The sequence below is a fragment of the Loxodonta africana genome, chromosome 26, assembly GCF_030014295.1.
Source record: "Loxodonta africana isolate mLoxAfr1 chromosome 26, mLoxAfr1.hap2, whole genome shotgun sequence".
NCBI lineage: Eukaryota > Metazoa > Chordata > Mammalia > Proboscidea > Elephantidae > Loxodonta > Loxodonta africana.
In genome coordinates, this window is record NC_087367.1 from 18,796,913 (window position 1) to 18,814,431 (window position 17,519).

The following is a 17,519-nucleotide window of genomic DNA, read 5'->3' on the forward strand; positions in this document are numbered from 1 at the left end:
AATTGCTGTCAATAAGTTGTACACCTGTAAAAAGCTAAACTGGCAAAAGTTGTGTGATAGATCTATTTACAACAACACATCAAAAAAAAAAAAAAAAAGGAATTGCTGAGGCTACTTATGTACAAGCAAAAATCTCATGGGATTCGGTTTCTTGGTTTGGAGGTTTATGGTCGTGGTTTTATGGGACATCACAGTCAATCGGCCTAATAACATATTTAGCGCTTCAGTTCTAACCCCTAGTTCGTGGCATAGTGCCTGGGGTCTTAAAAACTTGAAAATAGTCATCAAGGCACAACAATTCGTCTCTATTTGCTGGGAGCAGCAGAGGAAGAAGGAAAGTCAGAAATAGCAGGAGGATATGGAATGCGTAGCTAATTGCCTCCATGAACAACTGCCTCCTTTGCCATGAGACCAGAAGAACTGGATGGTACCCCGCTACCATTACTGAACATTTTGATCAAAAATTCTATAGAAGAATCCTGACCATAAGGGGGAAAATGTAGAACGGAATTTCAAATTCTCATGGACTCCAGACTTCCAGGAGCCATGATAGTTGGATGAACTCCTGAAACCACTGCCCTGAGATAATCTTTAAACCTTAAACCAAAAATAGCCCCTGAAGTCTTCTTAAAACCAAGCAATAGTTTAGCTTACCTAGTAAAAAATGTCTGCCTTGAGCATTACGCCTTTTTACAAATTATCTACAGGGATCAAATTGACAACAGCTCGAAAGATTAGACAGGAACCTTAGAGGGCAAGGAATGTATGTTAATGGGGATGGAACAACTTAGAAAAGGAGGGTGAGAATGTAATAAACGTCACTAAATGGTACATGTGGAAACTGTGGAATTGTCTATTTTGCTGTGCATATTCTCAATAAAAAATTTAAAAAAAAAAAAGAAGCTGATTGGAAGCCTCAGCACATAGATGAGTGCTTGTAGACACTGAGCTTTAACACAGAGTGATCTGGCTAGGCTTTCTGTTGTGGGGTCATGGGTGTCTGTATCATCACATCTTTCCTCCTGGGCTGTTACGATTCTCCAGAGGCTTCCAATCTTCTCCTACAGAATAATGGCTTAGCCGCCAGCATGTTGTTGTTGTCAGTTGCTGCCAAGTCGATTCTGACTTACGGCGACCACATGATCCACAGGGTTTTCAAGGCTGTGATCTTTTAGAAGCAGATCACCAGACCTGTCTTCAGAGATGCCTCTGCGTGGGTTCAAACTGCCAACCCTTCAGCTAGTAGTTGGGTACTTCACCATTTGCACCACTCGAAGAGAAAAGTAGGAGGGGGCTGGGAGTGGGAAATAAGCTCATCAATAAATATGCACATATTCACCTAATCCCTCTCTTTTTCAAGGAAGCAGAGTGATGGAAACTAGAGTCCAGAATAAGGCTTAGAGGGTCTGAGTTCCTCCTCTTGGGAGCTAAATGTCCTGCAGAACCCTGTAAAGACCTAGAAGGGGAGTCTGGCGTGGAACTGAAAAATAGTGGATATTAATGGAAAATATGTAGTCCTTAGAGTCAACTCCCTAAAATTTTCTCCCTTATCCCCATGTACAGACGTCCAGCAGCTGAGCATTTACTTCCCATTAAAAAATTGAAAATTTCTTCTCTTAAAAATTGAATAGATTGTTCAGATGGCACTAGTCCAACAACTGTGAGCTTTATGAGGCTCACAGCATAATAGGTGGCCTCCCATCCACTCATCTAAAGCAACAGCACTGACCATTTATACCAGTCAACTTCTCTGATGTCCCATTTTTAAATATAAATCAGGCATTTATCAGGCATTTAAGAAAAATATGTAGAGATCATCAGACACTTAAGAAAAGCATATAACCTGAAAAAAAAAATAAACAGGAAAATAATGTCAGAGGAAACAAAAATAATCAAAGGAATATAAAAAAAGCATATAACTTGAAAAAAATAAACAGGAAAATAATCTCAGAGGAAACAAAAATAATCGAAGGAATATAAGAGAGCGTAAAAAAAAAATTCTAATTAGTATCCAGGAACTAGGAACTTTCAAATACATTATTTTACAGCCACACCATGAGCCAAATTGTTATTCCCATTATAAAGATTAGGAAACCGAGGTTCAAAATCAGTACGCCTTGTACAAGGTTATACACCCAGCCAATGACACAGCCAGGAGTTGAATCTCCATATTCCGATTCCCTAGGGCTCCTTTAGTTGAACCACAGCTGCTCTGGTATTTAGAAACTCCACATATAGTATTGCTATACAAAGCCATACAAAAATCAGTCCCAAATACATAAAACCACAAAATTCTTCGCTGGAAAGTTTTTGTCTTTATTTCCGTCCTTTGTATGCTGTTCTTTCAGCCTGGGAGTCTTTTATTAGTAACTTATGATCACATTAACATTCACAATAGGAACAGTTTCATGTTACATGCTCTCAAGCAACTTACCACAGAAAGAAACAGAAGGACAGAGATGTAACCAACAGATACTAAATCTGGAGTTTGAGATGCTAACAGAATTCTTCTACTGGGTAGGAAAAAGCTAAATATTCACCCAGACTTTGTGTGTATTACTTATTTATGCAACAGTAGTTGAGATATACCACATAGCAGAAACTCAATAAATGTTGGTAGAACAAGGGAATGAACAAATGAGTAAATGAATGAATGAACAAAGGCCTCATCACTTTCCAAAAATTTAAAGTGAGGATAAACTCAGACAAAAGAAAATCGCTACATTTTCACGATCGGTACTACAGAGCACAAGCACTTTACCTTGCACTAATAAAAGTACGTACACATTAAGTATGCCCAACAAAGCTTAAAGCACTTGAAAACCAGTTTAAATACAAGGGTAGTATGAAAGGCAATACTGTGATTTTAAGTGATTATTTATAATCATTCCAACTGAAAAATGCCTTGCAAAATGCTCAAAAAAGCAATCTAGGAAATATTCACGTAAGTTTTTCACTTTCGCAATATAGACTTCAATGTAAAGCTTCGATCAATTCCACAACCACTCCACACCAAGTCACAAAAAGAAACTTGAAATTATCTACTATCCTATCATCAGACTTTGGACAAAAATAAGTATTTTATGAATGGGCCACTCATATACCGTCAAAATGAAGCAGCAAATTTGAAACCTACCGCTTCATTTACTTATACAGAAGTGTCCTCAGCCAGAGTGACAGAAATCTGACACTAAGCTTGGATCATAATACCACCACACACAATATTCAGTGATCCCCTCATTGTTGCAGACATTCATAGAAATAAATTTGTCTAATATAGTGGTTAATTTAGGTAGAACACTTTAGGACCTTCATACTCAACTGATATGGAAAGTAATTCCCCACCAAGTACCTCTCTTCCGGATTTTCCCCATGAAAGACTCTATCACCATATTTTATTTACTTTGTTATAAGTGACATTTTCATCCAAAAGCCAAAAAATGACATTTAAATTAGTCTCATTGTTACTGTATGTATAATTTCCATTAGACATTTCAAAACATCAGGTAAGGCAATAGAGAGTGCCGCTACCTGTCGGTCAGTTTGTCATACTGTGGTGGCCTGTGTGCTGCTGCGATTCTGGAAGCTATGCGACCGGTATTTCAAACACCAGCAGGGTCACCCATGGGGGACAGGTTTTAGCAGACCTTCCAGACTGAGACAGGCTAGGAAGAAGTCCTGATGATCTACTCCCAAAAATCAGCCAATGAAAACCCTATGGGTCACAACAGAACACCGTCCAACTTGCTTGCTTCAGACACATGATCGGGGCCGGGGGGGGGGCTCAACTGCTGGAGGAGGACATCATGTTCTATAAAGCAGAGGCCAGAGAGGGTCAGGGAGACCCTTAGTGAGATGGTCTGGCACAATGGCCACAAGGATGGACTTGAACATGCTGGCAATTATGAGGATGACGCAGGACCAGGCAACATTTTGTTCTGCTGTACGTAAGGTCACCACGGGTTGGAGTCAATTCAAAGGCAGCTATCTATCTAATACAGATGACTACGGAGGTGTGTGGTTTAAGTAAGGTGGTCGTGGTATTGTACTGGACTGTCGTGTGAAAGTGTATGCTATACGTCCAGAGACTTCTTGTTCCTACGAGAGAATCCTAGACTGCCTCAGAAGAATCATACCCAAAAAAGGAGGGCAATGTGGCAGGAAATCCCAGATGACACTGCTGCATCAGGTAAGGGCAGCATTAGGTTACGAGGGCCACACTGATGCTAACGGGGAAAATTCTTCATATTCTTCACGCTTTCCTTTTCTCAGAAAATCTAACCCATTAGCAATAACATTACACTTCAACTGTAAAAGTAACTTTCCCTTTCCCCCTCTGACTCATGAAACTAGTGATATTGTAAAAGTAGGAAAACCACTTAAATCTCAGCTTCTCTGAAGAGTTTATATTTGGCATACTAGAGATATTTCCAACACCATTCCTTAAATTCCTCTAAAGACCTCTCCCACTTACAGCAGTGCTTGCCCAAGACTTCAATAAGGCCTTTTTCTTCACCAGCTTCAATATTCAAAGTTGCTTAGAAATTATGACGGTAAAAAAAAAAAAAAAAGGTGTAAAAATAGTTTTTTTTTTTTAATCTCATGTATTCTCCTACTCCAGCTCCCAGAAATACATGGTATATGTAATTGAAATCTATCTTTATCTATAAAGACACTCTGAGATCATCTCACACATTTTTCCTAAAAAATTCAGAAATCTATCTCCTAAAAAAAAACCTGTAATTAAATTTAAGCCATAACCTTGTATGCTTAACCAACATGTCACTCAGAAAGACACACGGAAATGATAGTAAGAGTTACTTCTATGTGCCAGACACTCTATCAGGTGCATCACCAAAAAAAAATTCTGAAAGATTGAAAGTTTAATACCAGCTCTGTTGTTAGCTGTGTGATATTGGGCATAATATTCAAAGACTCTCAGCCTTAACATCAACATCTCTAAAACTGGGGATAACAAGTTACTCATAGGATTGCTGTGAGGTTTAATCAAGCTAACGGTTATAGCAGAGGCTTAGGAACCATAGTTGGCACCTACAGTTAGCTGCCTACAGCCAGCACCAACAGAACAGAAGTAAGAACCAGAGCGGCTGCAGGAAAGACAAGCTGGCCAGAATTCCTGGCAAAGAGCTGGAGAATCAAACTCATATTCTCTCAAGAATCCTCAGCCTTGGGCCTGTGGCCATATCGAATGAAAGTATGGAGAACTATTAGGGAGAAGAGCTGGAGCAGACTGCTCCTAACACAAAGCCAAAGGTTGTGGATGAGATCAGACTGGCCTTGGAATGCAGCATTTGGCTCGAGTTGGCACTCAGAAGCGACGCAATAGACTTTGCTTTGAAAAATATGTAATGTTACATAAATTGTTACCGCTACAAACGTACAAACATCCTAACACACATAGATACCTGCCACCAAGCAGAGATGAATTTATACACTGCATGACTGACTAGAAGACAGAATAGATGAGTGAGTACGTATATCAGGGAAACCAAGGAATGTGGTAATAAAACTAGATTAAAGAGGCCATAGAGGGTGACGGTCAGGCACTCCGGTAGTAAAAGCAAGAATACCTGAGTTCACATATTGGCTACATCATTTACTTTTCAGTGCAAAGTCGGTCAAGTTAAACAATTTTTTGTGCCTAAGATTCCTCCAGGAGCCCTGGTGCACAGTAGTTAAGTTCTCGGCTGCTAACCAAAAGGTCGGCGGTTCAAACCCACTAGCCGCTCCAAGTGAGAAAGACGTGGCAGTCTGCTTCCGTAAAGATTACAGCCTTGGAAACCCTATGCAGCAGTTCTACTCTGTCCTATAGGGTTCCTAAGAGAGTTGGGATTGACTCGATGGCACTGGGTAGTGTGGAAGTTTCCTCCTTTGTAAATACAAGTAATATTAGTCTTTCCCACACAGGGCTGTTGCCAGGATTAAAAGAGTTAATGCATAAAAAGCTCTTAGAAGGGTGACTAGTATATACTAAGCATCGATTTTCTAATCTGTAAAAGGGTGATGATGAAATGTATTATTTCACACAGCTGCTAAGAGGAACTAAGTGAATCATAAAGTAGTCAGCACACAACTCAATAAATATTAGGTAACCCAAAACCCAGTACTGTCGAGTCGAAATTAGGTACTTTTGTTAAATACCTCAGTTGGTTTTATTAAGACATGAGTGGGTACCAAAATTTTTACTCAGAGAAAAATATTTCATAATGGAATACAACAGAAAATACTGTGTAAAGCCTTATTCCCATCACGGTGTTGAGTATATTACCTGGGAAACCATGAATAACCTGCCATAATGTGTAAAACACATTTGAATGACTCCATCCCTGAGCTCTGGCAAAGGATTTAAGTCACAGATACAATATATAGAAAACCAAAGGAAAAAAAAGAAGAAAGAGAAAGAAACAACATCTAAAACAGCAATTTTGAAATGATATTCCTCTCAATCCTCATTCACTGAGAGATAAAAAAACAAAATCTTATAACATACAGGTTAATAATCAGAAAAGCTATTTACAATTCAAATTATGGAGAAAAAGACACTTTTACAGGTTTAAAAAATGGGCACACATAAAGACAGTTGTTGCAACGTCTTCTAAAGAAGAAAATAATTATTGCCTTAAAATTTAGAATTTAAGGGTCAATTAATCGGGACACAAATAAGCATAACTTCTATTGAGGCCATAAAGAAAACCAGGAGAGTATAGAAAGCCAAGGGAACCAAGCAAATTCTGAGAAGGAGAATGTGGTCAACCATGTCAACTCCTGAGAGGTTAACAACTGAGTGTCTCTAAGGTTTAGCAACAAGGATATCATTAGTGACCATGACAAAAAAATTTGTATGGGGTGGCTGGGGTTGTGGAAAATACCAGAGAAATGACAGCACAACCTGGAAAATGATATTTATAGAGAGAGGAGCAAAAGAAAATGCAGGAACCACTAACTCTGAGTTCGCATAATTTTCCCCGATTTGGAGATATTCAAACTGGGATTTTCTCAGCTATAATTTGTATTCTAATAGCGATAAAGTAAATTGACATTGGGGATTTATTTCACAAAGCTTATTATTTAATAAATATTAAATACCCTCTGACCCAAAGTGGGTGGGATAATTCTAGTCTCCCCACCTAAAAGATGTTAAAGCACAGATATTTAAGATGATAGATATCAAGGTTTAAACTGAATGACGTTTCGCTGGATTTTATTAGAATACTTCTGTGCTAAGAAAGAAATTACTGGCTACTGTCTTAGTTATCCAGTGCTGCTACAACAGAAAGGCCACAGGTGGGTGACTTTAACAGAAATTTATTTTCTCACTGTTTAGGAGGCTAAAAGTCCAAACTCGGGGCACCAGATCTAGGGGAAAGCATTTTCTCTCTGTCGGTGCTGGGGGAAGGTCCTTGTCTCTTTCAGCTTCTATTCCTTGGTCACCATGTGCATGGCATCTACTTTCCCTCACTCTGCATGCTTGCTACATCTACTCTTTTATACAGTGAAATCCTGTGAGAGCTGGAACTCAACGGAACTTGTTTTTCCAGGTCCGAAAGTTTCCCACCTCTGAAAGGGTACAGTCTTACCACTTTTTGATCGTTCATTTTAGTGGAGAATATTTGAGTTCTCCGACAGGTTTTCACCTTACTCAGGTTCCGGCTTTTACAAGTTTTACTGTATTTCAAGAGACTGACTTACAATCTACACTAATTCTGCCATATTAACATAATAAAGAAAACCCATTCCCGAATAGGATTATAACCACAGATATAGGGGTTAGGATTTATAACACACATTTTTGGAGGGCACGATTCAATCCACAAGAGCTAGCAATGGAAGGAAAATTTAAGCCCTTTTTTTGGAGATGTGGTACAGGTAGTCCCTGACTTACGACCAAATTCCTTTCCGACAACTCTGTCTTAAACTGGTTCTACGTCGAATACCTCTTTTTTTTTAGTTTTCGTTAATATTGCCTTTTACTATCAGTATCTTTAGAAATCTGATGCTTGAACATCTGTGAGTGAACTTCTGAAAATGAGTGAACGTCGGCAAATTGTACACTGCAACATTGCATGTAGTACATATTATTAATGATAATATGCACTCAAAAAAAAAAACAAAAAGATGGTTGGCTCAGTGCAGTTTGTCGTAACTCAAAGGATTATGCAGACTAAAAAAAAAGAGTTTAAGAAATCACCTGTAAACTCTTCTGTCAGCTCTGAACGACCATTAAATATCATTCATCCATCCATCCAGAACAGCGCTATTCAACAGAAATACAATGTGAGCCACATGTGCAATTTAAAATTTTCTAGTACCCAAATTAAGGAGCCCTGGTGGCGCAATGGTTAAGCACTCAGCTGCTAACAAAAAGGTTGGTGCTTTGAACCCACCAGCCACTTCACAGGGGAAAGATGTGGCAGTCTGCTTCCATAAAGATTTACAGCCTTGGAAATCCTATGGGTGAGTTCTTCCGTGTCCTATAAAGTTGCCACGAGTCAGAATAGACTCGACAGCAATGGGTCTGGTGAGTATTCAAATTAAAAAAGAAATTAAAAAAAAAAACAACCTTGTTGCCACTGAGTCGATTCCAACTCACAGCGACCCTAGAGGTGAAATGAATTTTGGTATTTTTTTGTTTAATCTAAATACCTAGAAATTATCATTTCAACATGTAATTAATATAAAAATTATCACCAAGATATTTTACATGGTTTCATACCGAATCTTTGAAATCTGTTGTGTATGTTATACTTAACAGCATGTTTCAATTTGAACTAGCTTCATTCAAGTGCTTGACAGCCACACGCAGCTGGTGGCTACTGTAGTGGACAGTACAGGTCTAAAACCAAGATCCCTGAAAATAGGAACATGGGTTGTCTGTTCACAGCCGTGACTGTAGCGTTGACATTAAGGGACATAATCAGCCCTCAATGGATATTTGTTGAATGAGTGAATCTGTAAAGTTTACACACATAGTTGCAGAAGAAAATTCTAGTAACATAAATGAAATTTTTATTCCACGATTAGAACCTCTAAGAGAAGCATATAATTAAAGCCCAGATGATAACTTAGTAAGATACGGTTAGTCAATACAAATTCCTAAATACGTACTTACATTCAAATACTGTACAAACACATTTCACTATCAATAAGGAACATTATTCTATAATCACTTTAAAATGATTTTCCTAAACATTTAGTAGATCAAAATGCTGTCACATTCATCTAATAAAATCAAACAAATTATAGCTTTCTCTCTGGAGTGAATGAACTCCACGTTCATCATATACATGCAATTCTCACATATTTCACTAGCATTTGCACGTTTTTGTCTTCTTAGGTCTAACGTCCAATCCGCTCTAATACTGGTGAAAGAATGTGCCAAACACGGATTCAAACTCCTGACAAAAAGTTAAATTACATTTATTATTTTAGTAATGTTTAACCCCAGAAGTGCTGAGAATATTTAATACAAATGAAACAGGCCCCCAATACCTGATCTTTAAGAACAAAGGTTAGGGAGTGAAGCTTACCTTCTCTGCTAAGAGCTCTCTTATCTTGCTCGCTTGGACTCTAAATTTCATGAGCTGAGACTCCAGAGCAACGCATCGTTCTTTCCAATCTACTGGTCCTTCTGGCTCAGAAAGCTCTGCCATATTTATTCTAGAAAGTAAAGCATTCAAACAGCATGACACCAATTAACATTCAGGAGAATTTCTTAAACCAGCAATGTACACGTGCTTGCTGTTATTGCTAGCTGCTGTGAAGTGGGCACCAGACTCATGCCAACCCCTTGCATAAGAGAAGGAAATGCTGCCCTATCCTGCGCCATCCCCAAGATCAGTTGGGGATAGAATCATTGCGATCCGTAGGGTTTTCACTGGCTGATTCTCGGAAGTCGACTGCCGTACACATGCTCATCTGCATCTAACAATGCCCAGGTACGAGTTTTGAATTATAAGATAAATTCCAGAACTCAGTACCAGATGGGAGGCCTGGGTTGGAGACCCAACTGTATCGTTGACTGTAACTTAACTCTCTACCATCTCAGTTTCACCAAGTCAGCAATCTAGAAAAAGGGGGGTGCCTCAACAACAAACCATTCTTCCTCATGGGTATATTATGAGGAACAAGTTAAAACATTACTGTTTTGAACAGCACTGTGGAAAATATCATAGCACAGCACAAACATGAATTACTCATTATTTTAGCTCTGTCCAAGAGATGAGATTTTAAAAATCTATTAGCTCGTTACCACACTCTTAATCTTATGGAAGCATCACAGTTTGATTCAACAGGTAGCATGATAGAATAACCTAAAGAAACATCATAAGAGTGCTGCAATTATAATTGAGATTTGTATTACAATTATCACTTACCAACACTCAAAATTTGTCCAGATGCAGGCTAAATCTTTCAAGTCAGAAGCCCTTTGTCATATTTAACTCGGTAATGTATAACGACTCTGGACAAGTTAGCATAATTTTTATTTGGCATGGCAAAAGAAAACACATACATATGATATTTGGAATCACTTACATGAAGTAAATTTAGAATCAGTGTTTTCTATATTTACTTTATTTTGGGAAGAGATAAGTCCCAGGGAGAAGCAGTATAAGAGGAAAAACAAGACACAAGGGAATTCCTTTTTAAGTTCTAAAGTAAAAAAACTATTACTGTACTTGATTTTAGAAGCATGATGGTTTCTAACACTGGGATCCAGAAGAAAAACAAACAAACCCGTTGCTGTCAAGTTGATTCTGGCTCATAGCGACCCTAGAAAACAGAGTGGAACTGCCCCATAGGGTTTCTAAGGAGCGGCTGGTGGATTTGAACTGCTGACCTTTTGGTTAGCAGCTAAGCTCTTAACCACTGCACCACCAGGGCTCCCAAAGTAGTTTTAAATGTTTGTTAACGTTTTATCAGGCCATTTTAATAAATGATCCGATAATATCTTTCTGAATTGCTCTTCTATGAACTGATAAATCGTGGACAGGACTGGATGTTCTGGGGGAGCTAATCCCAGTGGCGGGGTACACGTAACGGCAATACCCTCAGGGCCTCGGGATGGCACTGCAGTTGAAGTGTACTAGTCTATCCTTTGTTTTTAAAAAAAACATGTGTGTTCCTCACATATTACCCTAGTTTATTTTCCCAATATTCAGTCCAACATAATCTCACTAAATCTATACCAATTTTTAAACTCTATTCATGTTGATAAAAACCTATTTAGAGATCATTTTTCTAGCGTATTTTTTTAATATACTAGTCTTCACATTAATATTGACATCACTCAATCATTTAAAAATAAATATAAGCAGAATTGTTCTACCAAGGCTATAACTTGATTAAGGGTACTCCAGTCATCACAAAGCCCCGAGATGCTTCCAAATCTTAGCCTGAACTTCAGAGAAACTTCTAGTTATAGAGCTGGAAATCATTCTCTTTTCATTTCTTTGTTTTTAAAGAAGTCTCACCCCATTGTTTCCGGAGTTTTTCTAAATATATTCGCCCCATTAATGATCTTTTTCATTACCCACATTAGAATGTACTATCAATGATTCATATTAACATCTACTATTAGTAGTAACTAGTAGTAGCATTGTTGTTGTTAGCTGTCATAAAGTTGGCCCCAGACTCGTGGCAACCCCATGCACAATGGGGTTAGTCTGTTGTGATTCACAGGGTTTTCAGTGCCTGATTTTCAGAAGTAGATCTCCAGGCCTTTCTTCCTAATCTTAGCCTAGAAGCTCTGCTGAAACCTATTTGGTATCATGTAACACGCAAGCCTCCGCTGACAGATGGGGTAGTGGCTATGCTTAAGGTGCACTGGCCGGGAATTGAACCCAGGTCTGCTGTATGCAAGGCAAGAATTCTACCACTGAACTACCACTGCTGTCAGTAATAGTATTATCCTTTCCTGCTGCATCAATTCTGGCTCATAGTATTACTATTTATTAATTATTTAGGAGTAGATAATACAGTTTTTCAACAAGTCACAAACCCTCAATTCTATGTCTACTTCATTTCTCTCTACATTAGCTTTATAGTAGACAAGGAAAGAAAATACGGGTGAAGTACTAAAAAATAAAAAGCAGTCTTGAAACAGATGTACTTAAATCTTGAACCATTTATACCATTACACAGGGATACTCTTATAACAACTAGAATATTTTATTTTATACTGGCTAATTTTTGTTCTACCTTTACAATAACTTGTTTATGTTGTAATGTAAAATTTCTACAGTTGAAAAATAATCAAAATAAAGAGATTTATTTTCAACAAATGAAAATCAGTAAATGTAATGCACCATGTTAATAAAAGACAAAAAACGATTTCAATGTTGTTGATAGGAGCTGCTGAGTTGTTTCTGATTCACAGTGACCCCACGTGACAGAGTAAAACTGCCCCATAGGGTTTTCTCGGCTGTAATTATCAAAAAAACAGACTGCCAGGTCTTTCTCCCACAGAGTTGCTGGGTGGGTTCAAACCATCAACCTTTCAGTCAGCAGCCAGCACGTTACCATCTCCGCCATCAGGGCTCCCAAAGTAGTTTTAAATGTTTGTTAATGTTTCGATAGACGCATAAAAAGCATTCAACAAAATCCGACACCCGTTCATGATAAAAACACTCAACAAACTAGGGATAGAAGGAAACTTTCCCAAAGTCATAAAAGGCATCTATGAAAAATTCTAGCTAACATCGTACTTAATGGTGAAAGATGGAAAGCTTTCCCCCTAAGATCAGGAATATGAAAAGGATGTCTATTCTCATCGTTACTATTCAACATTGTACTGGAGGTGCTAACCAGGGCAATTTGGAAAGAAAAAGAAATAAGAGGCATCCAGGATAGAAAAGAAGAAGTAAAACTATTTGTAGATGACATCATCTTGTACATAGAAAACTCTAAGGAATCCACAAAAAAAAAAACTATTAAAGCTAATAAATGAGTATAGAAATGTTGTTGGAAACCAGATCAACAGACAAGAATCTAAACAGAAATTAAGAAAACAAGTACATTCACGATAGCATCAAAAAGAATACTTAAAAATAAATTCAACAAAAGTGCAAGACTTGTACACTGAAAACTACAAAACATCATTGAAAGAATTTAAAGACCTAAATAAATGAAAAGATATCCCATGTTCATGGATTGTATTTATTCTATTAATATTGCTAAAATGACAATACTTCTCAAATTGATCTACAGATTCAAAGCAACATCTATCAAAATTCCAACTGTATTTTTTTTGCAGAAATTAACAAGGAATTGAAGGGACCCAGAATAGCCAAAACGATTTTGAAAAACTGGAGAACTCAAACTTCCCAATTTCAAATTTTATCAAAATGTTAAAGTAATCAAGACCATGTGACAATGGCATAAAAACAGACATATTAAATCAAGGGAATAAAACTGTGAGTCCAGAAATAAACTCTCACATTTACAGTCAATTGAGTTTCAACATGGGTGTCAAGACAATTCAAATGGGAAAAAAAAAGTCTTTTCAGCAAACGGTGCAGGGACAATTGGATATCCATATGCAAAAAAGTGAATTTGAACCCCTACTTTACACCAAATGCAAAAATTAACTCAAAATGGATCAAAGACCTAAATATAAGAGGCTGCTGTAAAACTCTTGGAAGAAAACATAGTTGTAAATCTCTCTCTCTTTTTTTTAACTAGGTATAAATATTTATGGCCTCAGATTATTAGGCAATGGTTTCTTAGACATTAGATCTAAGAAAAAAATATACGAATTGACTTAAGCAAAAGTAAACACTTTTGTGCTTCAAAGGACATTATCAAGAAACTGAAAAGACAACCCACAGAATCAAAGAAAATATTTACAAATCATATATCTGATAAGGTACCCGCATCTAAAATATATAAAGGACACTTACAACTCAACAACAAAAAGACAAATAACCCAATTAAAAAGTGAACAAAACTTAAAAAAAAAAAAAAAGTGGGCAAAGGATCTGAATACACGTATCTCCAAAGGAGATACACAAATAGCCAACAAGCACATGAAAAGACGCTCAATATCATTTCCCATTGGGGAGAATGCAAACTGAACTACAATGACTTCTCGCTTCACATCCACTAAAAACAAAAAACAACACATGTTGGCAAATATGTGGAGAAATTGGAACCTGCATCCATTGCTGGCAGGACTGTAAAATGGTACAGCCATTCCGGAAAAGGATTTGGTAGGTCCTCCACAGATTAAACATAACGTTAACATATGACTCAACAACTCCAGTACTATGTATATATCCGAGAGAACTCAATATATAGGGCCACACCAAAACTTGTACACCAATGTTCATAGCAGCGTTATTCATAATAGTCATAAGGTGTAATCAACCCAAAAGTCCATGAACTAATGAATGGATAAATAATATGTGGGATATCCATGGTATTGTTAGCTGTCGCCAAGCCAGGCCCTGACATATGGTGAACCCAAGCACAATGGAATGACATGCTGCCAGGTCCTGCACTATCCCAATGATTAGTTGGGGATCGGACTGCTATGATCCATAGGGTTTTCACTGGTTGATTTTCAGAAGCAGAGCGAAAGCTTCTCTGAAACCCACTCAACATCATAGCAACCCACAATCCACCACTGACAGGTGGTGCCTAAACATGAGGTACGTTGGCTGGGAATCTACATGGAAGGTGAGAATTCTACACTGAACTACCAATGCCTTGCCATATTATTAAGCCATAAGAAGGAATGAAGTTCTATACATGCTACAACATGGATGAATCTTGAAAACATTATGCTAAGTGAAAGATACAAAAGGCCATATATTGTATGATCTCATTTCTATAAAATGTCCACAATAGCGAAATCCAGAGAGAAAGTCAGGGACAGTGGGAAAGAGGCAATGGGAAGTGGCTGCTAATGGGTATGGGATTTCTCTTGGGGGTAATGAAATATTCTGCAATTAGACAGTAGCGATGGTTGCATGGACTCCCTGGGTGGTTAACATGCTCCACTGCCATTCAGAAGGTCGGAAGTTCCAGTCTACCCAGTGGGGCCTCAGAAGAGAGCCTGGGAATCTACTTACAAAAACTCAGCCATGAAAAACCTATGGAGCACAGCTGGCACACATGTGATCACCATGAGCTGGAGTTGACTGGACAGCAACTAGTTTTGGCTGGTTGCACAACCTTGTGAATATCTAAAAACCACTGAACTGGACGCTTCAGAAGGGTAAATTTTATGGTTTCTTAATTAAGTCTCAAAAAAAAGAGCATATATTTACAAATGAGTAAAGAAAAAGTAACAATTTAGATGGATGTATAATAGGTGCACATTTACAAATTTAATGATCCGTCCTTTGTGATTACTCCAGCCAAGAATTCCACCTTAACTCCAGTAATTTAGAGGTAACTGTATTTGTTGAAGCCCTGGTGGTGCAGTGCTTAAGCTCTCAGCTGCTAATTCAAACTCACCAGCCACTCCTCTGGAGGAAGACAGGAAGATGTGGCAATCTGCTTCCGAGAATTCCACATTAAACATACATATTCATTTCTTTAATTTTGCTAATTATATATTTTATAAAGAAGTAGCAAATCCTTAAACATATTATTAAATTGGCATTTAAAATCTGCATTCCTATTGATTGGGTCAAAATAACGAATTGCTAAATAAATATCAATTCTAGATTTTTAATTTGAAAGTAACCTATTTTCATCACCATACAACAAAAAAATGGACAGGAAAATGTCTTGGTTATCGAAAAACCCCCCAATGACTTTGAAAATATTTACTGACACAAAATAAACTGTTTACAACTTTAAAGTGAATGCTCTTTTCTCTGAATTCCTGACTTCCTGTTTCTCTTCCAAATCCCGAAAAGGAAAGAAAAAGAAAACCATTCGTCTATTTAAGTTTACTCTAGCGGAACTCAAAAGTAGCCTCTGACATTCTTGAGTACTTTCCTGTTAAGAAACACCTTAACTTGGTCAGGTAACTGTGTGTGTGTGTAACTGTGTGTGTGTAACTGTGTGTGTGTGTAACTGTGTGTGTGTGTAACTGTGTGTGTGACTGTGTGTGTGACTGTGTTGTGTGGCTGTGTGTGCGTGTAACTGTGTGTGCGTGTGACTGTGTGTGTGACTGTGTGTGTGTGAGATTGTGTATGTGTGACTGTGTGTGTGTGTGACTGTGTGTGTGTGTTTAAGCAGAAAAGACGTCTCTCTTGACCAGACTGAGGCATGCCTGTTTAAGGGATCTCTCGACCACCACCTAGTCCCTCTCCGTAAAGTCTGTATTCAGGTGGCACTGCCCAGAACACCCAGGCTCCTCACTCCGTAGCTCCCCGGGGGTCACACACATGCCGCGTGCGGTCGGGGCAGGAGGCTGGCATTTTCACAAAGAAAGCGCAGAATTGCAGGTAGCAGCACAGCACTAGAGCTTTTACAATCTAAGTGGTTACACGTCTCTTGCCAGTGCGTTTCGCGCGTTCAGACCTACGGCTAAAAATGTTCCGTCTTTTAAAAGGTGGTCTAATAACTTCCAGGACAGCGTAGCTCACGGAAGGTCACCCTAGGGCACTCTGACATGCCGGCAACTCGAGGTGCAGAAAACGATTCTTCTCAAGTTTTGAGAAGTTTGGTCCCTCACATCACCGGGGGGGTTTCCCAGAAGCCAAGCCGAGCCACTGCACCCCTGGCTGCGCGGGTCGCCCGGCGCGGGGACCTGGGGCTGGCGAGCAGGGGGCGTTGCAGGTAAGCGTTCCCAGCCCCACCCCCCGAGGACCACCGGCGCACGCCCTCGGGCCCGCGTTTTCAGACAAAATGTCACCGTGACCTGAGGGCAAGAAGCCCCGGCCCCCGCTCCCGACGACCCCTGGAGACGAGAGCCCGGACCTGCAGGCAGCGCGGGGCGACGTCGGCTCCTGGGGCCGCGGCGGGAGGCGTGAGGGCGAGTCGGCGCCGGCCCGCTGGGTCCGCCTACCCTCCCCGAGCCCGGCGCGCCCCCCAGAACCGCGCGCTCTGCAGGGGCCGGGGCTCCCCGGCAGCGGAGGCGCTGGGCTCGCCCCTCGGCTCCCGACCGTTCCCGCCTGCCTACCTCGGATGCGAGCCCCCGGCGGCAGCGGTGCTCGACGTCCCGGCGGCGCCTGGTCCCGGGCTCCCGGGGTCTCAGCCCGCGCCCGCCTCACACCGAGCCCGGAGCGGGCGGGAAAGGCACCGCCCCCTCCCGGGACTGGCGGCCGGAGTGGCTAATCGGAGGCCGGAGGTGGCCGCTGGCGTCATCGGGGGGGTGTGGCTATAACTTTGGCTCCTCCCACTCCCTAGCCCAGGAGAGAGTGATGGCCAGGAGTTTGGCCCCAGGACCTGCCCCACACCTAGACCTCAGAGCCTGTTGTAGCCCTCCGTCACCTCCTTTCCATTCCGTCTGCCTCCATTTGGGCCTGGACTGTTGTAACGACCTCCTATTTGGTCTCTCCTCCAGCCAACCCATCCTTCACCCTGTGGCCAGGTTAATTGTC

At 39.9% G+C, this 17,519-nt stretch overlaps 1 protein-coding gene across 1 annotated transcript in view; it reads right to left on the minus strand.

The window, feature by feature from the left end:
• PLEKHH2 (pleckstrin homology, MyTH4 and FERM domain containing H2) overlaps positions 1-17,155 on the minus strand; it is a 148,311-nt gene extending 131,156 nt beyond the window's left edge. The window contains exons 1-2 of the mRNA XM_003416099.4: positions 17,099-17,155; positions 9,549-9,678 (exon numbers count right to left, since the gene is read on the minus strand). Of these exons, the coding sequence (XP_003416147.1) occupies positions 9,549-9,671 (123 nt within the window). The 5' untranslated portion in view covers positions 9,672-9,678; positions 17,099-17,155. The remainder of the gene's footprint in view (positions 1-9,548; positions 9,679-17,098) is intronic.
• Between the last annotated feature and the right edge of the window lie 364 nt (positions 17,156-17,519).